The 24,065-nt window shown below is 43.0% G+C and overlaps 1 protein-coding gene across 1 annotated transcript; it reads right to left on the reverse strand.

Annotated features, from left to right (window-relative positions):
* Positions 1–2: 2 nt before the first annotated feature.
* On the reverse strand, positions 3–22,478 carry LOC106562361 (signal peptide, CUB and EGF-like domain-containing protein 2). Its single transcript, XM_082957625.1, has 23 exons — positions 22,266–22,478; positions 21,554–21,670; positions 21,162–21,287; positions 20,917–21,051; positions 17,425–17,550; positions 17,196–17,312; positions 14,776–14,865; positions 14,021–14,137; positions 12,716–12,838; positions 10,990–11,106; positions 10,573–10,695; positions 9,906–10,022; positions 9,506–9,631; positions 9,211–9,390; positions 8,030–8,200; positions 7,467–7,670; positions 4,179–4,349; positions 3,249–3,416; positions 2,793–2,954; positions 2,339–2,536; positions 1,838–1,990; positions 1,572–1,651; positions 3–1,382 (listed from the first exon to the last, which is right to left on the reverse strand). Exons 1-23 carry the CDS (start codon positions 22,351–22,353, stop codon positions 1,236–1,238), a joined length of 3,156 nt encoding a protein of 1,051 aa, XP_082813751.1. The 5' UTR covers positions 22,354–22,478; the 3' UTR covers positions 3–1,235.
* Between the last annotated feature and the right edge of the window lie 1,587 nt (positions 22,479–24,065).

Below are 24,065 nucleotides of genomic sequence, written 5' to 3' on the forward strand. Positions count from 1 at the left end.
TATTATGTTTATTTGCTTTATTTACAACATGTTATATGTACAAACATAAAAATATAGACATATATTTATTTGCTAAGTCATAAGTGAATAGAGCAATTCTATTATACAAACCTCTTATTCCATATCTGGAATGTATAATGTCACATACTCCCCCTCATATTGTTCTACATTTCTAGTCACACCACTCAATAATCTCACTTCTATGAGTAGTGAAAAGTAGTCTTTGAATGATCATAGTGAAGAGCTAGTCTTGATCCATGGGCATTTGTTGTTCACTCAAAGCCCAGTGGCATGGAATATTCACTGTCTGGTCATTTATTAAGTAAAACCATGTTTCCAGGACAGTGGAAAACGCTAACATTAATTTGAGACAGCAAAAATACAGGTTGTGAAGTGATGTGTCGATACTGCACATGTGTCAGGAATGCAGTTAACTACAATACGTTAACATTTTCATCTAATACTTTTTACACAATATACAATAGATTCATAAGGATAATTTATTTTGTGGTATCACTACATTCTTTGTAGTGTTTTAAAGTTCCCACCATAAGGTCACATTTGTGCAATATTCTTTTCTCTTATTTAGGCATATTTCTGTCATCAATTCTGATCTAAATGTGAAACATGACTTTAATAATGTATGTTATAAGTATACACTATCTATGTGGTTGACATTTAGCATAAACCTCAGTTAACTTTTTCTACATAATCAAGAGTCTTTTCTCATCCGCTTTCAACGCTATTGGTGAAAGTTCCGTTTACCATAATTATTTTGAAGATGTTGTTGTTACACCAGTATGCAAATCAAAGCTTTCATGAATTTAAATGCTAACAATCAAATAAGCTTACCACTTCAAGCTTTATTCCTGAGAATGAAAGTTTAAAATCAAAAGGAAAAGACAAAGTCTGTCTAAACGTTGCAATACTCACACACAGGAGTGTATGGAAGTATCAGAGATGGATGTGGTATCGAAGTACAAAAAACTTAGCTCTAGAATGTAGACCAGATGTGATAGCCACTTGTCTGCATCATGACAGTCCACTACCCACCTATTCCCAGAAGGTCCAATTGAAGTCCATTTGAGGAAAGTGTCCGAGTCCATCTCTCTCTGTCAACTCTAGACTCAGTCAGTCTCTGTACAGACAGGAGAAGTAAATGACTATTTTCTAGGGAGTTACTGGTAGAAGCGTTTTCTGAGATATCCACGAAGCAACTTGATGATTGTGCCTTCTTAAGGGCGAAGGAATCTCAAGACCTTGGAACGTAGAAATCGGATGAAGGATTTGGGGAACATTTCTCTTGACTCCTGTGCTGTGTAGTTGAAGAAGTTCTGTGGGTGGGCCAATACATCAAACAGTGCCTTCATAAGCTTCTTGTCCTGAGAAGAGAATGTAAACCAAAAATTAGTACAGATTAGAATTCAATCTGAGACAGAGCCAGCAATCATCTGACATTTTTACGTTGGTGCTCAAGTGAAGTTTGCATCCTGAATTTCTTATTGTATCCACAAGAGGGGAGTATATGGCAGACAAAAGCCTTTTCCACAGGAAATACATGAAATCTTTACCTTGAGAATTTCTTGGTGATTTTCAGAGGCATATAATCTTCCATCTCTGACTATGTCTTCGATGAGTTCCTGGTAGTCCTCTGAAACATATCATATATAAACATACCCAAGAGTATATTTCTATATTATTTGTGCAATTGGAAGTAGGTGATACGTATCCAGACTTAAAATTCCCCCAAAATTACATTTCACAGACACTTGAGTCATTGTATTTAAGCATGTGTAAATTAATTGTCAATATTTCCACCAATAAGGATGTCTCTTACCATCATAGGTCACATAAGGGACTTGGAAACCCTTCCCACTGTTCCCTTCATTCGATTTAAACTGTATCCACAGCCTCTTGGAGCGGGAGGTGAAGGCAATAGGCCGTTCATAGGTCTGGCAGGTCTCATAGGTCGTCACAGAGTTGGAGAGAGCTGTGAATTGAGGAAATGGTCACATTATGACAAATCAAACACTAGCACCATTCATTACTCTGAAAGTGGCAAGATCTAATGGTCTATTAGAAGCCCATAGTAACCCCCATGATCTCTGAGAGGTGCTATCCTATTATGCAGAACCTCCTACCAACACTGCCACCATCTTATAATTCTTTAAGACATTCATCACCAACATCTGGTCACCTGCAGTGAAATCACATGAATACTGTAGCACCCTGATAACACCCAGTCACCTAACAAGCCCTAACCTCCAACACGACACACACAAACAGACAGACAGACGCATGCATGCACGCACGCACACACAGAAAAACAAACACTCACAGCTCTTTCTCATGACCAGGTAGTCTCCACACTCATCCTCAATGGGGAGGAAGATCTCTGGGACCACGATGAGGATTCTGCGCTTGGGCGGTGGGTTGATGGTCCAGGTGCACTCGATGTTGGCTGGGTAGTTCCCTGGGTAGTTGGGAGACTCGATGTAGCCAGTGAAATCTCCCATCTCTCCCCCACAGTGTCTGTCTGTGAGGTGACAGGATAGTGTCAAATAGTTTACGCTGCCTTGGTGCTGCGACGCTAATTATCTACAGTAGCATCCCAAAGCAGGACAGGAGCAATATTTATTTGAGCACAGTAGCGAAACCTGCATGTAGTTTTAGTTCACTCATTGTGTAGCCATTAAATACATCTAAAGTGTGAAGCCATTAACACACAAATACATACACATTCACGCACAAACGTACGCACACACAGACAACTCTTGTGTGAACATACATACTTTTGCACTGCATGATGTTGGTGGAGCCGTCAAAGTCGGTGGTGGTATTTCCTGGGCAGGAGATGCAGTAATTCTGACCAAACTCCATCTGATACGTCCCCATGGGACAACGGATACAGCGGTGTGTGCTGGTGTTGTAGTAATGTCCCGGTGAACACTGGACTACAGGAGCAGAATGGAGTGTACCACAGTTTAGCACCTCTCGAACACCAACATACAACAACATAAACCAATGTAGTAAATTTCCATAAAACAGAAACTGCAGGGGAGTTCCCTTAAAGATCCAGCGAGTCTTCCGAATGAAACCCTATTCCCTATATAGTGCACTACTTTTGACCAGGGTCCATAGGGCTCTGGTCAAAAGTAATGAATTATGTAGGGAATAGGGTGTCATTTGGGACGCACACCCAGACTTTACAGGCATAACTAAATGGGATGGATAAGCTGACCCCTCACCTTTGGTCTCACAGTCCTGGAAGGACACGGCACCATTGTGTTTGGTGACCAGGTTTCCTCCACAGTGGAAACAGGAAGTGCGCCCCACCTCTGGCTGGTAGGTACCCATGGGACAGGGCAGGCAAGGGATGAAGCCATCATGGGAGAACTGACCAGGGGGACATTGAACTGGGAAAACAACAGAGGATTGGTCAGAGGGACACTTGTTTCACTCAGTCTGCTCCAACATTCCCATCGTACATGTGGTCATTTAGCAGACAGACACTCTTATCCAGAGCGACTTAAAGACGAGCACTCTTCTACAATAAGACTAAGGCCAGGAGAGCAGATGTCAGTGGAGTGATGTAACGCAAGGACATTATCTACCATGGAACAACCTCTCTCATATCTCCTGACTGACTTAACAAACTGTCTCTCTCCATAGCTCTTTTTTGTTTAGTCTATTGGTGGGGAAAGCAGGAGATGGGATCTGTGGCTTAGCCACAAATTGGCTGTGATAACAGTGTTTGGGGGGGTGAAAACATGGTGGCCCCTTCTTCTCTTTATTCAGGAGTAGGCAGGGCCCGGGTGTGGCTGTTTAATTCAAACAGGGCTTGAATGTTCTGAGGCTTACACGACTTTATACAAAGCAGAACATCTGCCTGTGGGGAGATTTTGATCAGGGTATCACCCCTTCCTGTGTATTTCATATATAATCATAACAGGATGTGATTCTGACTGGGAGACTAGTTTAAAGATCACTTTTTAAAAAGATCTAACCATGAGGCAAAACTATGCCAAGGTCCTTGATGGAGCTCAGTGTATTTTGCTGCAGTTATCTTTATGATTATGATGGTTGAGTAAGTAAGTATCCAAGGTGACTCACGTCTCCTGTCTGGTGCACAGTTAGGATACATATGATTACTCATATCCTCAACTCTTGAGCCTTACCTCCACACTCAGAGATATTCCGCACCCCAACCGACCTGGAGCTTCCTCTCACCTCTGGCCCTGGGCATGCCTCGCAAGAATTCTTCTCCTCTTCATCTTGGTACATTCCAGCTGGACACAGAACACACCTTCCCTGATCCCTGTCATAGTACGTTCCAACAGGGCAGCTCACTAGCAAAAGGTAGAAGAATGAGGCAGATTGGCTAGATAATAGGGATGCTACACACACACACACACACACACACACACACACACACACACACACACCACACACACACACACACACACACACACACACACACACACACACACACACACACACACACACACACACACACACACAAGCCCACCACAAGAGACCCTGTGTTAAGCTGTTAAAAAGGCATTGCAAATCGACCTGATGCAGCTATGCAAAAAAAAAAGACCTAAGAGCACTGAGCTTCTCTCCAGATGCCTTTGTGTCCTACATCAAACAAGTTCATACACTTCACATAACAACGGTGTGCATTGGGGAAAGAACTCTACATACCATCCTAAGCACCCTCACCTCTACCAAAGCACACACAGAGCCAGTCAAAATGAGTGTTTGTCTGTTATCTCACAAGAGCATGGAACGCCTGATTACAGGGATGCACACCATCAGCTTTCATTTCCCCCTTTTTCATGTTTTACTTTGTAGAACAACGTCTCTAATTTATGTTTGAATTATTGTGTGTGTCTGGTGATGTCAAGAACTTCTTAAAGGGGGAAATGACATCTAATCATCTCACCGAACAGAGAGCAGTGAAGTGAAACCATTTGCGTTTTCATAAAAAAATATACCTCAGGACAATCTAAGAAGAGCTTTTCAGGAGAGAACCAGCCATAATTAGTTAATGAGGAACACACAAAGCCACACACATCCATTATATGTGCCTCAGCAACTTGATTTTCCATAAGAGAAAAAAAATGTCATTCTCTCAAGAGAAGTTCATTTTTTCTGCCTTTTGTTTATCCTGAATGACCATGAGGAGCCACCGTCGCATTGTCTCCACTAGCTTTTATTTGATGCAGAGAGCGAGAGAAGAGTGAGAGAGAAAAAAAACCTTGAAGTCTTTCAAATGCAGAGGCAATTCTATAGAGCCCTCGAATTGATGGCCCCAACGAGGTTTAAAAGACCTTTCACCTCTATTCAAGTATTTGATGACATAGGCAAACACTATGGTATCACAACGGTAAGGAGCTGAACCCAATAAAAGGGGTCAGAGTTCTGAATCCCCCCATTCTGCCTGCCCCAATCACCTCTTGCGCCTATCAAGCAGAGGCCCAAACAGCTGATGCTAATTAATTCCCATGGTGTCGCTGAAGTCAATTCTCCGCAGCAGTTTAGTGGCTGGGGTCATGCAGAGTGGCCCTGACTGAGGGGGGATATAAGCACTCAAACTCCCAGCTTGAATCAACAGCACTTCCTAATCATCTCCCATGTTAAAACGAACATGCACTATTTTACATAACAGAGATCAAGAGAATACTCGTACACTACACACTGGCAGAAACTAAAGTCCAACATACAGCTGATTCTTATACTGGGTTGAGGCATACGGAAATGTAAATGTTGTTGTTGATCAATCATGAATGATTTAGAATGAAAAGAAAAATCTGATCACACATATGGGATATTTAACCGTTTGGTTTATTGGAATACTGCCGTGTACTATATAATGCGACTCATAACGTTCACCAATTTGGTTTGAGAGAAAGAGCGCTAAATATTTTAAAAGTGAGGAATAAGAAGGCATTGCTTTTTTCTCAGTACTAGTGTGGCTGAGGCCGTGTTGTTGTGGAGGATTTCTCTCCCCACTGAAGCAGTGAGAACGAGCCCCAACTGGATTTACAATGGAGTCGGCAAACTGAAAGGGTTAAACTGCACTTAGTGAGCTAAGCCAGGGGTGGAGGGAAAAATATACCTCCATTATAGAGCTGGGGGTTACGGCTCCCTTTCAGCCCTACTTCCAAATTACATGTCTACACCCCTGCCTGTCCACTGGTCCGCTTAATGAGCATCTGAAACTAACTGCAGTGTGGGAATCCTACACTCTGGCAACTCCCCTGTTTTTTTTGTTTTTTTTTAAGACTTAAGATTTACTTATGAGGTAAGTAGCTAATTTGAAACACAAAAACAACAAGCAACAAAGCTACAAAGCAAAAACAACATCTAAGGGTAATTTGAGTCCAGCCCAAAATGTTAGTCTCCTGTTATTTGGAGGCAGAAAAAAACAGACACCAGCGAGAGTCCTCTTTGCTGGGGATAGCCTGGATTAAGAGATGCTTGGTTTGTAAAACAATTAGACATTTCTGCCAAAGATGATTAAGTTTCATGATTTTTCCCTCTTGTGTGAAAATCAATACATTTAAACAGCTATGGGCAGTCTTTATTTTTAAAAAGCTCTAAGAACCAGAATGGATCAAACACCATCCTTCCCCCACTCAATCCCCTCCATCCTCACCCACTCAACCTCAATAAGGACGGGGGGTAAGAGAGGAGAGCTCTGGATCAAGACAGAAACAGGCTAGAACAGCTTTGAGAGGTCGGTCTACAATAGTCTTCAGACCCCTTAAATATGGTGGCTTGGATCAGATTCAGACAGGGGCTCTAGAGGTAGAAGACCAATCATGGACAGAAAACTGACCGTCTTCTACTGACCACACTGAGACAGACAAGCAGAGTGCAGCAGCAGGCAGTGGGCTTACTATGCTTACGGTGAGGCCCTGAACTGGGGCCACGCAGCTCTCTGCTCCCCTCCCCTCCGCCAGAGAAAACACATGCCAGCCTCCTTTCCACTGCTGATGTTGACAAGGTGCCATTAAAGCTAATGGACTTTTCCTCCATTATGGCTGTAAAACGAAATAGGACCAGCGGCAACAACAGCAAAAGCTAGCGGCTGCCATCACACCTTCTGTTGCACTTTATCCCACGGAGATGCTGGATCTCCTCGCTCTGCGAGCCAGCCAACAACTGACTGTCTTTTCTCCCCATACCAGTTCATTACAGCATGTCTGCACCCAAATATGGCAGTTATCTGGCCGACACTGCTCCAAATCCAATCATTAAACCAACCTGTCTAAATATATCTTGCTGGCATGGCTATGACTATGAGCTGCTCTGTGTGGGAGACAGGACTAGACTCCAAGGGTGGCTCAGATACAGGCAGAAACAGATACAGGTAGACGCTCAAGATGCTACTAACTTTATACATACATTTATACCTATATCTTATGATACTCAGAACACTCAAGATGCTCACTCACCACACTTCCTGTCTACCAGCACCTGTCCTTTCCCACAGTGTTCCGGCAGGTCCACCGGCCGGGCCAGCCTCTTGGCCAGCTCGTAGTTAGAGCCAGCGAAGTGGAGGTGGAACTGCTCCCGGTGGATGGACTTCCTCAGGGTACGGATAGTCTTCCTCAGCTTCTTCTCTGAGCGCCGATGCACACAGCCCAGGTCACAGCTCTCTGCTGAGAGAAACACCAGATACCAAAACTGTCCTCGCAACCCAATGAGACCACAATACACACTCAAACAAAACCCCACACACATACCGGAACTAAAATAGACAGACACACACACTTGTACATATCCATTCCAACCATAAAATTTGATCAATCACTTGCTCCCTCAGAATACAAGGGAAACCTCCAAACCTACACCTTCCCCAAAGATCCCACCACATCAAAACGCCACATCAAAACAGGAGATACTTTAACATGTTTGGCTTGTTAAGTGACGAAAAATCAAGAGCAGAGAGAGAAACAGGAAGCAGAGTGTCAGCCAGAGGACTGGGGTCACAGCAGGGCAGAGCAGAGAGACCAACCTGTTACCTCCTCTAGGTTCACATCCAACTCAAACTCAGCCGTGATGGTGGAGCCCTCCTCCTCATAACCCGCCTTCCTGCCGTGGCGGCTCCGCATCCGGTGGCCAGACGAGCTGCAGCGCAAGCGCACATAGCTGAACTGGACGTTCTCCGTGAAGGGGGGCCTGCTGTCTGTGGACACGACCATCCACACAGGACATGGACACGCACAACCACATGCATGCATGGAGACAAACACACACGCATGCACAGAGACAAACACACACACGCATGCACAGAGACAAACACACACGCATGCACAGAGACAAACACACATGCATGCACGGAGACAAACACACATGTTACTGAATAACTATATGGTCTACAACTGTAGCAGGATAAAACTTAACTGCAATGTCATAACACTTCAATCTAAGGAGATGATATCCTTTGTGTGTTTTTATTTTTTATTTAACCTTTATTTAACTAGGCAAGTCAGTTAAGAACAAATTCTTATTTTACAATGACGGCCTACCCCGGCCAAATCCTCCCCTAACCCGGACAACGCTGGGCCAATTGTGCACCGCCCTATGGGACTCCCGATCACGGCTGGTTGTGATACAGCCAGGGATCAAACCAGGGTCTGTAGTGACGCCTCTAGCACTGAGATCCAGAGCCTTAGACCACTGTGCCACTCGGGAGCCAAGTACTGATGTTTCTAATCATTCTTTAAAAAGCAGTGACTTCTCTGTGTATCCTGTTAAACATGCACTCTTTTCCCCCTGCTCTTTTTGTTGCCTTTGGACAGGGGGATAACGAGAGGAGACTGGGAAAAGTTCCCTTTTTATTTGAACACCATGCCGGAACCCATTGGTGAAAGAAATGTATCCAACAATCGTAAGTCCGTTTGATTGATGGCTGGGTAGGGCCCAACTGAAAGGCATGCTATGGCTAATTACATTTTCCCCTGTCACTGCCAGACAATGTGCAGTGCTGAGACATTAAAAACATTTCAGACCGCACTACCGCACCCCCCACATATTTCTTTCATATTTAGCTCACTCTCCGTTTACTTTAATCTAAGCAGCCTCGAGGTCTGGTTCCTGTTATCAAGTTTGTTGCATGAAATGTAGGCAGTGCCAGGTTAATCCGCATTGTTTTAATGAATGAGGAGCTGTTGGACTTGTTAGAAACCTCTGTACCTGAGTGAGCTGCGTTCAGGCTCTCCTTCAGTCTCTCTTGACTACGTTTCAAGTTGCACTTTCCTGTGCCAGACTTAAAAGTGGCTGTGGTCTTAATTCGCAGGACACTTGACATTTCTGGTCCTACGGTACAAAAGAAATAATAGCACATTGTTAACCTTTGATAAAAATGAAAAATCCCTTGACTTCCATATGCCTATAAATCAAAATGCGAATACTGAAGACTTGATTTGGTATGAAGTTGTTTTGCCTTTATATGTTGTGTTTCTGGTTGTTTAGGTCAGGCTAGAGTGACAGAGGCTGATGCAGATCTGTGATGGTGTGAACTTGCCCAAGCAATACGAGCCACTTCCATTCCTTTGTGCTCCAGCCAAGCAGGGCAGAGGCATTCCACAGTTCACTGTATAAGAATCCTCCGTCCCTGTAAACGCACACAGGGCCATGAGACAGGCCACCAAAGACAAAAGGCAGAGCCACAAAAGGCCTGGCCGCTAAAAGCAAAAAGACGGCGTTCTGGAACATGAGGCAGCGCTGCTCTGCAGACTGATAGTAGTAGTAACTCAATTTGTGTCCCAAATGGTACCCTATTTCCTGTATAGGGCACTAGCCTTAACAAAAGTTGTGTAATATAAAGGGAATAGGGTGCCATTTGGGATGCAGTCCAATAGTAGTAGTAGTAGTAACTGATAACTCACCACTGGTGATGTGGACCTGGGACTGGCAGGTCAGGTAGCAGCGGTCACCTCCCTCCTGCCTGCTGCAGTTTAAGGTCGGTTTAGAGGGGGGCTTTGTTGCTGGGAAACCCTCTGCCTCTAGATGGAAACCATAACAAACTCAGAGGTGAAGAGCAGACTTGGTAGACGTGGTAGACGTGGTAGACAGACAGACAGACAGACAGACAGACAGACAGACAGACAGACAGACAGACAGACAGACAGACAGACAGACAGACAGACAGACAGACAGACAGACAGACAGACAGACAGACAGACAGACAGACAGACAGACAGACAGACAGACAGACAGACAGACAGACAGAGGAGGGTAGACGTTGTGAGAAGTTGTGGGAACAGAGTGAAACCTATCCAAGGAGACAAGAAGACAATGGGAACAGCAACAAATGCCTTAATTCTGTTTTTGTCCTCGGTTTAAAACCAAAGACCAGAAAGAAAGACAGAGCAGTAAAGACAAAGAGAAGAAAATAACTCAAAGTATCTCGTGTTTTTAGTCCCCAAAAGTTTAAAAACATACATGTGGTACACAACCACTGATTTTATGTCAAACACTCCCTAAAGGACAACTCAGGGAGTACCCACCCCAAACCTTCTAGAGCCCCCCAGGCCTGAAGGGGCACTGTCTTACCGATACAATCTTTTTTGTTCCAGTGTAGCTTATAACCAGGGTGGCAGTGGCACTCAAACCCACCCCTGGTGTTCTCACAACCCTGCTCACAACCTCCGTTGTTCACACTGCACTCATTTATGTCTGAGAAGAAAGCAGGGAAAACATCCATATGTTATTCGCAGAATCTCTCACCTCACTTCATTCACAAAGCATCCATCATTTTTTCAGCAAAAACTACTAAAAACGCCACAATGAACTATTCAGAATGGTGTGAAATGGTGTAGATGGTACCAAAGCTCTTTCACCATAAGCATAATACCCTATACACGTTAGTTTTATAGAAAACACAAACAATGAACTATTCAGAATGGTGTCAATGCCCTTTCCCCATACCATAAGTATAATACCCCATAAGCATTAATCTTATAGTCTTACCTCCACAGTGGGCCAGTCCATACAGGCTGTACCCTTTGTTGCAAACACACTCAAAACCACCAGGGGAGTTCACACACGTGTGACCACATGTTCTTTCGAAATAACACTCGTCTATATCTGTCATTAAAAGCAGAGGGATATTCTTAGTCAATTTAAGGTAGTAGAAATTGGGGTTTTAAATGGTACAGCATGGTATCACTAAGTGATGAATTGTGGCATTGTCTTTTGATAGTTAATGGTAGAGACAGCAGTATCTTAATGATGAGTTGTATCAGAGGGATGAAATCAGTTTGTGCTAAACGTTAAGCTTTATACTAGCACATGTTAAGGATCTTCAGAGGAATCCTTCAAGTCGATACTGGCAAACCGTTCAGCCTCCCACCCTCTCTGTCTTATCTTCCAGCAGCACCTACACAGAACAACAGCCCAGTATACTGTGCTGTCCCAGCCCCTTCCCCAGATGTAGGGCAGACAGGCAGGAGAGTGAAGAGAAGAGGCCTACCCTGGGTGGAGAGTGAAGAGAAGAGGCCTACCCTGGCAGGAGAGTGAAGAGAAGAGGCCTACCCTGACGAGAGTGAAGAGAAGAGGCCTACCCTGACAGGAGAGGGAAGAGAAGAGGCCTACCCTGGCAGGAGAGTGAAGAGAAGAGGCCTACCCTGGCAGGAGAGAGAAGAGACCTACCCTGACGAGAGTGAAGAGAAGAGGCCTACCCTGGCAGGAGAGTGAAGAGAAGAGGCCTACCCTGACAAGAGAGTGAAGAGAAGAGGCCTACCCTGACAAAGAGTGAAGAGAAGAGGCCTACCCTGATAAGAGAGTGAAGAGAAGAGGCCTACCCTGGAAGGAGAGTGAAGAGAAGAAGCCTACCCTGGCAGGAGAGTGAAGAGAAGAGGCCTACCCTGGCAGGAGAGTGAAGAGAAGAGACCTACCCTAACAGGAGAGTGAAGAGAAGAGGCCTACCCTGGCAGGAGAGTGAAGAGAAGAGGCCTACCCTGACAGGAGAGTGAAGAGAAGAGGCCTACCCTGGCAGGAGAGTGAAGAGAAGAGGCCTACCCTGGCAGGAGAGTGAAGAGAAGAGGCCTACCCTGGCAGGAGAGAGAAGAGACCTACCCTGACAGGAGAGTGAAGAGAAGAGGCCTACCCTGGCAGGAGAGTGAAGAGAAGAGGCCTACCCTGACAAGAGAGTGAAGAGAAGAGGCCTACCCTGACTAAGAGTGAAGAGAAGAGGCCTACCCTGATAAGAGAGTGAAGAGAAGAGGCCTACCCTGGCAGGAGAGTGAAGAGAAGAAGCCTACCCTGGCAGGAGAGTGAAGAGAAGAGGCCTACCCTGGCAGGAGAGTGAAGAGAAGAGACCTACCCTAACAGGAGAGTGAAGAGAAGAGGCCTACCCTGGCAGGAGAGTGAAGAGAAGAGGCCTACCCTGACAAGAGAGTGAAGAGAAGAGGCCTACCCTGGCAGGAGAGTGAAGAGAAGAGGCCTACCCTGACAGGAGAGTGAAGAGAAGAGGCCTACCCTGACCGGACAGGGAAGAGAAGAGGCCTACCCTGGCAGGAGAGTGAAGAGAAGAGGCCTACCCTGGCAGGAGAGTGAAGAGAAGAGACCTACCCTGGCAGGAGAGTGAAGAGAAGAGGCCTACCCCAAAAGGAGAGTGAAGAGAAGAGGCCTACCCTGGCAGGAGAGTGAAGAAAAGAGGCCTACCCTGGCAGGAGAGTGAAGAAAAGAGGCCTACCCTGGCAGGAGCGCTCGTCAGTAAGCAGCTTGAAGCCCTTCCAGCAGTTACACTCAAAGCTGCCGATGGTGTTCCTGCAGAAGTGGTCGCAACCGCCGTTGTGCAGCTCACACTCATTAATGTCTGTGAGAGACAAATTATAAAACTGTTATTATTCAAACAGACATACACTCCCCTCCATATATATTTGGACAGATAAGCAATTTTTAAAAATATGTCTCTATACTTATGAGACGGTACATAATGTCAGCTTTTATTTGAGGATATTTCGATACATATCTGTTTTACCGTTTAGAAATGAAAGCTCTTTATGTATCTAGTCCCCCCATTTAAATAAGTCATAAGTATATCACTTTTAGTGTATTAAAGTTGTAAAAAGGTTAGCATTTGGTCCCATATTCCTTGCACGCAATGACTACATCAGGTTTTGCAGTTTGTTTTGGTTGTGTTTTGGGTTATGTTTTGCCCAATAGGAACTGAATGGTGAATAATGTCTTGTGCCATTTTGGAGTCACTTTTATTGTAAGTAAGAATAGAAGACGTTTCTGAACACTTCTACATTCATGTGGATACTACCATGATTATGGATGATTAGTGAATAATGATGAGTGAGAAGGTTTCAGAGGCAGAATGAACAATCTCATTCATCATTATTTATGATTTTTTCGGGATTTTTCTTAATCATGGCATTAACAGGATTAATTTAGTATTCAGAAACATTTTATTTACTCACTTAGAAAGAAAACAACTCCAGTCATCATTCAACCATTCAGTTCCTGTTGGGCAAAACATAACCTAAAACACAACCAAAACATCCAACGAGTTTGTAGAGTCACAAGCTTGATGTAGTCATTGCGTGAAAGGAATATGGGACCAAAAACTAAACTTTTGACTATTTTTATACACTATAAGTGAATTCGTCCAAATACTTATGAATTCTTCACATGGAGGAAATTTGATACATAAACATGACATTCTGTACTGTAGCCTCATATGAAACATTTGATCTCAAATCTAAAATGCTGGAGTATAGAGCCAAATGAAAAATGTTAGCTTCACTGTCCAAATACCTATGGAGGGAGATGTGAAGCATGTTAAATAAAAGTACATTGACCTGAATAATAAGAGATGGAGAGGAAGATGGCCTGCCTCCAAAATGGCACCTATTCCATATAAAGTGCATTACTTTTGACCAGAGCCCTATCAGCCCAGGTCAAAAGTAGTGCACTAAATAGGGAATAGAGTGCCATTTGGGACTTAGCAATAGAGATGGAGTTGAGGTGCTTGGTGGACGGTTGGTCTGACCTTTGCACGTCTTCCCGTCAGGCTGCAGAGTGAAGCCCACAGGGCAGCTGCAGCGTACGCCCGTGGATGTGTCCTTACACGTGGAGTCACACCCCCCGTTATTTACCGCACAGTTCTCTGAAAGGCCAGCGTGAATACATTCAATGTCAACATGCTGCTGTTATGTACTATACTGAATGAAGGGTTATAAAATGCCTATACATCATGTACTGTCGTTATAGAGCTATTGCCAAAGTCTGGTTTTTAACCCTACCAACAGACATTGAGTAGACAACAGCAGTAGTCCTAGACACTGAGCTAGCAACCCAGCCACATACATACAGACAATACAGTGTTTTACTAGGTGTGAACATTGACACAGCACACCATGACTGACAGTGCTATACATTGGGCAACCCAACGCCATCCCCATCCTAAACGGAAGGAAAACATGTGAAATGTACCACACTGTCACAAAAGCATATTTTTCAGGGGAGGAATCGGGCGGTGAGAAAGTGAGGGTCCATAGTCATTTCACAGTTTGCTCTAAGGCCTGTGGAATGTCTTGGTTTACTGGGCCTTGCTCTTTTCCCCTCTGAAAAACACCTCTGGCTGATTCCTGGCAGCATAACCCATGGTAACTAAAGTCATTCAAATAGTCCAACTGACAGAATCCTCTCAGTCAGTAGCTGAGTCTGTTTGGTTTTGTTATTTTAGTGCTGTGTAAGTAACAATGGGTAATAACAGTGGAATTTGTGCATTTATACAATTATTACCCATGAGCAGTCTGCGCTTGACACGTTTGTCCACCTCAGTGAAGGACGTGGCGTTGTGATCAGAGCTCTCAGTAGTTGTCTCGTCCCGCTCTGTAATACAGACAGTGGGTGACGTGAGTAACAGTCAGTAACCTAAACAACAGAATACACGTAGATACATACACGGTATTTTAGTCTAACTAAAATAAACATAAGTCAACATTTAAGAAAATGGTTTGCACCAAGTTGCCTCCTGTTCTGTTCTGTCTGCTGATGCACAGTAGCTGAATTGCCCAGTGGACACCTTGGTGGTCTGTAAGTGTAGTCTACCTCCCCCAGATGTTTTTCTGTGTTCCTCTCTGTAACCAGCAGCATGTTTACACCTAAGACATGCAGTTTGGCTGTCTATGCGTGTGGCAGATAAGGCAGGAGATGGAACTGTGAGATGGAGCTGGAGACAACTCAGTGATCATCCTGGACCCCACACACACAGTAGTGCCGCGGGAGAAACAGATACTACCCACAGGCCTACCGTACGTCTCCTTCCTATCTGACGGCTGATGCTTATCATATCCACCATGTGCAAATGGAAGAAATACACACTCGCTATCAGGAGAGATGGCAAGCTCCTCGAAAGGATTGCCATTTCATCCACAGGCTCCAGATGTGATCATTTAACCTGTTAGGGCTAGGGGGCAGTATTGACACAGCCGGATAAAAAACGTACCCGATTTAATCTGGTTACTACTCCTGCCCAGTAACTAGAATATGCATATAATTATTGGCTTTGGATAGAAAACACCCTAAAGTTTCTAAAACTGTTTGAATGGTGTCTGTGAGTATAACAGAACTCATATGGCAGGCCAAAACCTGAGAAGATTTCATGCAGAAAGTGGCCTGTCTGAGAAGTAGTGTTTCATCTTGGCTCTTTTTATTGAAGACTGAGGATCTGTGCAATAACGTGACACTTCCTACAGCTCCCATAGGCTCTCAGAGCCCGGGAAAAAGCTGAACGATATCGAGGCAGGCTCTGGCTGAAACACTTTATCGCTTTTGGCAAGTGGCCGCTCAGAGTACTATGGGCTTAGGCGCGTGCCCGAGTCGACTGAATGCTTTCTTTTCTTTTGTCTGTTTACCTAAACGCAGATTCCCGGTCGGAATATTATCGCTTTTTTATGAGAAAAATTGCATAAAAATTGATTTTAAACAGCGGTTGACATGCTTCGAAGTACGGTAATGGAATATTTAGAATTTTTTTGTCACGAATTGCGCCATGCTCGCCACCCTTATTTACCCTTTCGGATAGTGTCTTGAACACACGAACAAAACGCCGCTGTTTGGATATAGCGATGGATTATTTTGGACCAAACCAACATTTGTTATTGAAGTAGAAGTCCTGGGAGTGCATTCTGACGAAGACAGCAAAGGTAATAACATTTTTCTTATAGTAAATCTGACTTTGATGAGTGCTAAACTTGCTGGGTGTCTAAATAGCCAGCCCTGTGATGCCGGGCTATCTACTCAGAATATTGCAAAATGTGCTTTCACCGAAAAGCTATTTTCAAATCGGACATATTGAGTACATAGAGGAGTTCTGTATCTATAATTCTTAAAATAATTGTTATGCTTTTTGTGAACGTTTATCGTGAGTAATTTAGTAAATTCACCGGCAGTGTTCGGTGGGAATGCTAGTCACATGCTAGTCACATGCTAATGTAAAAAGCTGGTTTTTGATATAAATATGAACTTGATTGAACAAAACATGCATGTATTGTATAACATAATGTCCTAGGGTTGTCATCTGATGAAGATCATCAAAGGTTAGTGCTACATTTAGCTGTGGTTTGGGTTTATGTGACATTATATGCTAGCTTGAAAAATGGGTGTCTGATTATTTCTGGCTCGGTACTCTGCTGACATAATCTAATGTTTTGCTTTCATTGTAAAGACTTTTTGAAATCGGACAGTGTGGTTAGATTAACGAGAGTCTTATCTTTAAAATGGTGTAAAATAGTCATATTTTAGAAAAATTTAAGGTTTTGCATTTCTAAGGTATTTGAATAACGCGCCACGGGATTACACTGGCTGTTGAGTAGGTGGGACTCAAGTGTCCCACCTAGCCCATAGAGGTTAAACAGGTGAGTTTCAGTGGGGGAGAGTAACAAAAAGGAGAATGAAGAAGTCTACAGATGGAAATATCTAGAAGGATCCAGTCCATTTCACCATTGTTGACTAGGTAATCTGGTTTGCCATACATGGAGATGCTTAAAGGTAAGTACCAAATCAAATCAAATCAAATGTATTTATAAAGCCCTTCTTACATCAGCTGATGTCACAAAGTGCTGTACAGAAACCCAGCCTAAAACCCCAAACAGCAAGCAATGCAGGTGTAGAAGCACGGGGTATGTAAGTAGGCCTGGATGTGGTTGGTCAGCACTTACCTACACAGGACCTGCCGTCAGGGTGCAGGGTGTACCTCACATGACACCTGCAGATGGGCCCCTGCTCCATGTCCTCGCAGGTGTGCTGGCAGCCCCCGTTACCATGGTTACAAGTCACTAGGCCAATGACACCAAACTTGGGTCAATTTCAAAGTTCAACTCATGTGTTATCTAAACAAGACTCTTGGTTGAGCTGGCTATACGATCAATCACAAAACTTCACACATACAGATGCAGCCTCTTTGGTTCTTGGCCAGCTCGAATCCTGGGCGGCACTCGCAGGCCACTCCTCCCTTGGGTGTCTCCTTGCAGATGTGAGCACAGCCATGTTCCTTATTCATACAGCTAAGGCCCTCTGGGAAAGAGAGGTAATACTTTACATTAGGTTGCTCCTATACCTGTGTAATAACACTGTAACTACACTACTAACAACAGTTATATTCACATGTTGTTACATATAATACATGGTAATGAAATACAGAGCCAAAACAATTGACACTTCACAACACCAATGATGTCTGAAGATAGATTATTGAAGCCCCCTGACTAGAAATCTGCCACAACCCTTTGGGGCATGGCGCAACAACAACACTTCCTAGAGAGGGCGGATGCATTCAGCTGACATGCAAGTGCAGTGGACCCATCAAATGTGCAACTCCAAATGGACTGGGCTGGCCTAGCTTTTTCAAGCCATATCAAAAATAGAGGAGAAAGAAAACCAAGTGGGGGGGAAATGACAAAGAGTAAAGCCCACAGGCAGAGAGAGAGAGAGCTTTTCCTTGAAGCCAAGCAGAAACAAAGCTAAGAACCTACACTTTGAGTGGACACTCAGATACAGTTGAAGTCGGAAGTTTACATATACTTAGGTTGGAGTCATTAAAACTCGTTTTTCAACCACTCCACAAATATCTTGTTAACAAACTATAGTTTTGGCAAGTCGGTTAGGACATCTACTTTGTGCATGGCACAAATAATTTTTCCAACAATTGTTTACAGACAGATTATTTCATTTATAATTCACTGTATCACAATTCCAGTGGGTCAGAAGTTTACATACACTAAGTTGACTGTGCCTTTAAATAGCTTGGAAAATTCCAGAAAAGGATGTAATGTCTTTAGAAGCTTCTGATAGGCTAATTGACATCATTTGAGTCAATTGGAGGTGTACCTGTGGATGTATTTCAAGGCCTACCTTCAAATTCAGTGCCTCTTTGCTTGACATCATGGGAAAATCCAAAGAAATCAGCCAAGACCTCAGAAAAAACATTGTAGACATTCACAAGTCTGGTTCATCCTTGGAGCAATTTCTAAATGCCTGAAGGTACCACGTTCATCGATACAAACAATAGTACGCAAGTATAAACACCATGGGACCACACAGCCGTCATACCGCTCAGGAAGGAGACGCGTTCTGTCTCCTAGAGATGAACGTACTTTGGTGCGAAAAGTGCAAATCAATCCCAGAACAACAGCAAAGGACCTTGTGAAGATGCTGTAGGAAACAGGTACAAAATAATCTATATCCACAGTAAAACGAGTCCTATATCGACATAACCTGAAAGGCCGCTCAGCAAGGAAGACGCCACTGCTCCAAAACCGCAATAAAAAAGACAAATTACGGTTTGCAACTGCACATGGGGACAAAGATCATACTTTCTGGAGAAATGTCCTCTGGTCTGATGAAACAAAAATAGAACTGTTTAGCCATAATGACCATTGTTATGTTTGGAGGAAAAAGGGGGATGCTTGCAAGCCGAAGAACACCATCCCAACCATGAAGCACAGGGTTGGCAGCATAATGTTGTGGGGGTGCTTTGCTGCAAGAGGGACTGGTACACTTAACAAAATAGATGGCACCATGAGGAAGGAAAAGTATGTGGCTATATTGAAGCAACATCTCAAGACATCAGTCAGGAAGTTAAAGCTTGGTCGCAAATGGGTCTTCCAAATGGACAATGACCCCAAGCATACTTCCAAAGTTGTGGCAAAATAGCTTAAGGACGACAAAGTTAAGGTATTGGAGTGGCCATCACAAAGCCCTGACCTCAATCCAATAGAACATTTGTGGGCAGAACTGAAAAAGCGTGTGTGAGCAAGGAGGCCTACAAACCTGACTCAGTTACACCAGCTCTGTCAGGAGGAATGGGTCAAAATTCACCCAACTTATTGTGAGAAGCTTGTGGAAGACTACCCAAAACATTTGACCCAAGTTAACAAGTTAAACAATTTTTAAAGGCAATGCTACCAAATACTAATTGAGTGTATGTAAACTTCTGACCCACTGGGAATGTGATGAAAGAAATAAAAGCTGAAATAAATAATTCTCTCTACTATTATTCTGACATTTCACATTCTTAAAATAACGTGGTGATCCTAACTGACATAAAACAGGGTTTTTTTACTAGGATTAAATGTCAGGAATTGTGAAAAACTGAGTTTAAATGTATTTCGCTAAGGTGTATTTTAACTTCCGACTTCAACTGTAAGTACTTCATTTAATCCGATTTTACCATGGTCATTCTACATATTCATATACTTTATACACTGAGTTTACAAAACATTAAGGACACCTTCCTAATGTTGAGTTGCAACCCCCCCCCCCCCCCCCCCCCCCCCCATTTGCCTTAAAAACAACTTCAATTCATCAGGGCATGGACTCTACAAGGTATCAAAAGCGTTCCACAGCGATGCTGGCCCATCTTGACTCCAATGCTTCCCACAGTTGTGTCAAGTTGGTTGAAATATTTTTTCTTGCCCATTCACCCTCTGAATGGCACGCATACACAATCCATGTCTCAATTGTCTGAAGGCTTAAAAATCCTTCTTTAACTTGTCTCCTTCTCGTCATCTACACTGATTGAAGTGGATTTAACAAGTGACATCAAAAAGGGATTATAGCTTTCACCTGGATTCACCTGGTCAATCTATGTCATTGGTATGTCATGGAAAGAGCAGATATCCATAATGTTTTATACACTCAGTGTGTATGAAAGTCAGAATCACACTATTATCTTCAAACCTAATACCATCATTGGCCTTTTCCCAGGTCACTGTAGAGAGCAGCTCCTTAATTCTTATGTTGCAACGGCTGAGTGGATGTGCTGGTAGGATTTAGCAACTTTTCCAAGGGAAACCCAATGTAGTGAAAAGCCTTTGGATCTCTTCATTGAATTTAGTGAAAATAAAACAACAATAATTGTGAGAGCTTTATTTTAATGTAAGACACAGGCCACAAAAGCCCAAGTGTTGCAGTTATTAACTTGTTTTGTTATCTGAGACACGGGGCTCCTTTTCCCACAGCATGGGCCCTTTGTTGCCCGACTGCTCTAGATAATGCCACAGAGAGGGGACCAACTTAACAGCTGTCATCCCTCAATGTGCTGTCAATCACACTCTTGTATGTGAACATTCGAGAATTAGCTCCATAATTCTCTGCCTTGCCCCTGACACGGCTTAGTAGCCTACCTTATCACAAAAAATATACACACACACATAGACTGAGACACAAACATGCATGGACTGAGACACAAGAGACATGCGTACGCACGCACGCACACACACACACACACACACACACACACACACACACACACACACACACACACACACACACACACACACACACACACACAGAGAGAGAGAGAGACACATACATTCACACATTTGAAGGTGGAAGGAGAGTTGGAAGCCATCACAGGGCAGGTATTCCAGGGGTACTCACCTACAGAGCGGTGGATACATGTGTGCTGGTTGTCACTGAGGAAGAAGCCCTCTTTACAGCTGCACTCATTACTCCCCATGGTGTTGCCACATGTATGCTGGCACCCTCCATTGTTGAAGACACACTCGTCCACATCTGCAGGCAGAGCCAGGACATGACTTCTCAGAACAATGAAATAACCTGATGATTGTCAGACACTCAATACATCAAATGTTGTTTACCTTGTAGTTTGAAATGTATCTTACCTAGACAATTATGTCCATCGTGCGCTAAATTGAATCCATCATGGCAAGTGCAACGATAATTGCCTGGTATGTTGTTACATTCGTGTACACAGCCACCATTGTACTCGATATCACATTCATCAATGTCTAAGAAAAGGGAGTCAAGTCGAGATTGATGAATGTTTGCCATTTGAGCATTTAGTGGAAAAGGGTCCTTTCAAACAATGGGCCACATCATTTAAATAAAAAGTCATGCATTATGCCAAGGTTTATGATATATAATCACAATGTCATTGAAACTTGTCTTGGTAATCAAAGGAACTCTTGGTCCAAAGAATTCAAATGTGTCTCATATGATCCCAATACAAACATGTGTGATGAAAGGAACACGGAATTACAGAGGAGATAATTACCTTCACAATGTTTACCGTCGCCTTTAAAGCCTACTTTACACGTGCACTTGTAAGAGGCTTGGGTATTTTGACAAATAGCATCAGTGTGACATCCATCACTTCCTTCTGCGCATGTATCTGGATTTGAAATCCACATTATGGCATAAAATGTTACCAGAGTAACATTTCGTTATGAATCTCAAAACTCTGTATTTTAGTCATGTACATTAGGATTGTGGGATTAATGTGCTCCTCATTAAATCCTCAATATTCAATTCAACACTGAATAATTTCCGTTAAATAGGTAAAAGTCTAATTCACCAAGTTCTGAGAACTAAAGTTAACAAAACATTGATCCGATTGAACCTGATCAATTATTCCCAAAAGTGTTAAAGTTAAGAAAAAATACAAGTCAGGACCCATTCCTTATCATTGGTACATTTGTTATTCCTTTTATCTGAAAACAAGTTAGTAGGTAGCTTAAAACGTAGGACTTTAAAAAAGCAAACAATTAAAAAAAACATTAAAAAAGCAAACAAACAAAAGAAATTCATCAAGTTCCAATTTCTACAATTGAAGCCAATACTGAGTGGGCAAAGTATAATAATGTAAAACAAAATAAAGTCTGCCAAGTTGTTGGAAACCATACATCTTTAGAAAACAACAACAACATGGGCGCAAACACTCTTATACAGCGTGCGTAAAAACAGTCTTTGAAACTCATAAAACGTACCTGGGTTCTCTAGAAGAGCGGCGCTTTGGTGAGTATTTAACAAGAGCAAAAACAAACAAAAGTCCCTTGCAATACAAATAGCTCCCATGGTGATATGATCCAAGTTTAGAGGTGTCCTTAAAAGGACGCGTTTGCTCTGATGTCTTGACCAAGTGTCCGCCTCATTTTCATTCTAGCCTGTCAGTCGGCTTCACGAGTGGCTCTGGAAAGAGAAAGGAGGTGTGTGTGTGTGTGTGTGTGTGTGTGTGTGTGTGTGTGTGTGTGTGTGTGTGTGTGTGTGTGTGTGTGTGTGTGTGTGTGTGTGTGTGTGTGTGTGTGTGTGTGTGTGTGTGTGTGTGTGTGTGTGTGTGTGTCTTAGTGAGTGAGAAGGAGAGAGAGATAGTGTCTGTTTATTTTTTAAACTTTTGTGAGTGTAATGTTTACTGTTGATTTCTGATTGTTTATTTCACTTTTGTTTATTATCTATTACACTTGGTTCGGCAATGTAAAAATGTTTCCTATGCCAATAAATCCCCTTAATTGAATTTAAAGAGAGAGAGAGCAGGGAGAGAGAGACTACTGAAAACAGAAGCAATTGAGAATATTAGATAAGGCTGTATAACTGATTTTATAACCATAAACCTATAGCCTACAGTATTTCATAGGAAACTGGGCGGCAGGGTAGCCTAGTGGTTAGAGTGTTGGACGAGTAACCGAAAGGTTGCAAGATTGAATCCCCGAGCTGACAAGGTACAGATCTGTCGTTCTGCCCCTGAACAAGGCAGTTAACCCAGTGTTTCTAGGCCGTTATTGAAAATAAGAATTTGTTGTTAACTGACTTGCCTAGTAAAATAAAATATGTCTCTCGTCTGGCTGGACGAGAAGAGCGGTTCCCGAAATATTCCTTAAAAGCCTGATCCTCGAAATAATGGTGGCCATAGATTATCCCATTGTATTTCACACTTGACTGCTCCAGAATCCTGAGTTTCCGAGTTCTTCTATCAAAGTGCCATCCTTGGAAATCCGTCTGTTTTGTGGAAATAGGAGCGCACGCACAGCTGCGTTGAAGCGCGCTCCTCTGTATCCAAGTGAATATTAATTCATTTAAGATCCAGGGCTTTTGCAGCGTTCAAGTCATGTCGGAAACTCGGGACCTCCGAGTTAAAATGAATGTAAGTTATTTGCGCAGAGTTAGGGTATCATCTTTCTACAACGAGTATGACGCGTTCACGTGCTAGTCGGAACTAGGAACTTCCCGAGTTAAAATTAACGTAAGTTATTTAAAATGAACCTAAATTACATGCTTAGAGCTTACTATTGGTTGATTCTGATACTTCCTTAATGGGAAACTCGTGATCATCCTTATACAACGAGTTAGCAAGTCTTACATTTCCGAGATTCCGACCTGAGATGAACGGGACATTGACGAGGCAATCGACATTGGAACATGGATTTATGCCGCATTCCAGTCGTCGGAATATCGGGACGTCTGAGTTAAAATGAAAGTAAATTACCTAAAAGTACGGTCGACGAAATTAAAATACTGTAGTTGAGCTATTATACTGAACTAGTGAAAAAAGGTGGCCAAGTGCAACTCATAAAATGCATTATTCATTGATTTAATTTAAACCAACCCTCTCTCCAATCTCTACGATGATTAAACAACGTTACGGTTTGAGTACCATCTAGCGGTTGAAATGAGATCACGCAGGCCCAAAAATGATATTTTATGTTTTATTACAAGACAGAACTAATGTAGTTGTTGAGATACAGAATAAAAATATAGACAAAAACTAAATCGAAAGAAGTGCACAAAATGAA

This window comes from Salmo salar, chromosome 11, assembly GCF_965601325.2.
Source record: "Salmo salar chromosome 11, fSalSal1, whole genome shotgun sequence".
Classification (NCBI taxonomy): Eukaryota; Metazoa; Chordata; class Actinopteri; order Salmoniformes; family Salmonidae; genus Salmo; species Salmo salar.

Bases quoted from the DNA above. Each gene is read 5' to 3' on its own strand.
- LOC106562361 (XM_082957625.1), bottom strand. From the start codon at position 22,353: ATGGGAGCTATTTGTATTGCAAGGGACTTTTGTTTGTTTTTGCTCTTG. The intron at 8,201-9,210 runs GTACAGAGGTTT...TCGTGTCCACAG, and splicing joins CCTGAACGCAGCTCACTCAG to ACAGCAGGCCCCCCTTCACG. The intron at 4,350-7,466 runs GTGAGTGAGCAT...ACCTTTTGCTAG, and splicing joins GCTGGTAGACAGGAAGTGTG to TGAGCTGCCCTGTTGGAACG.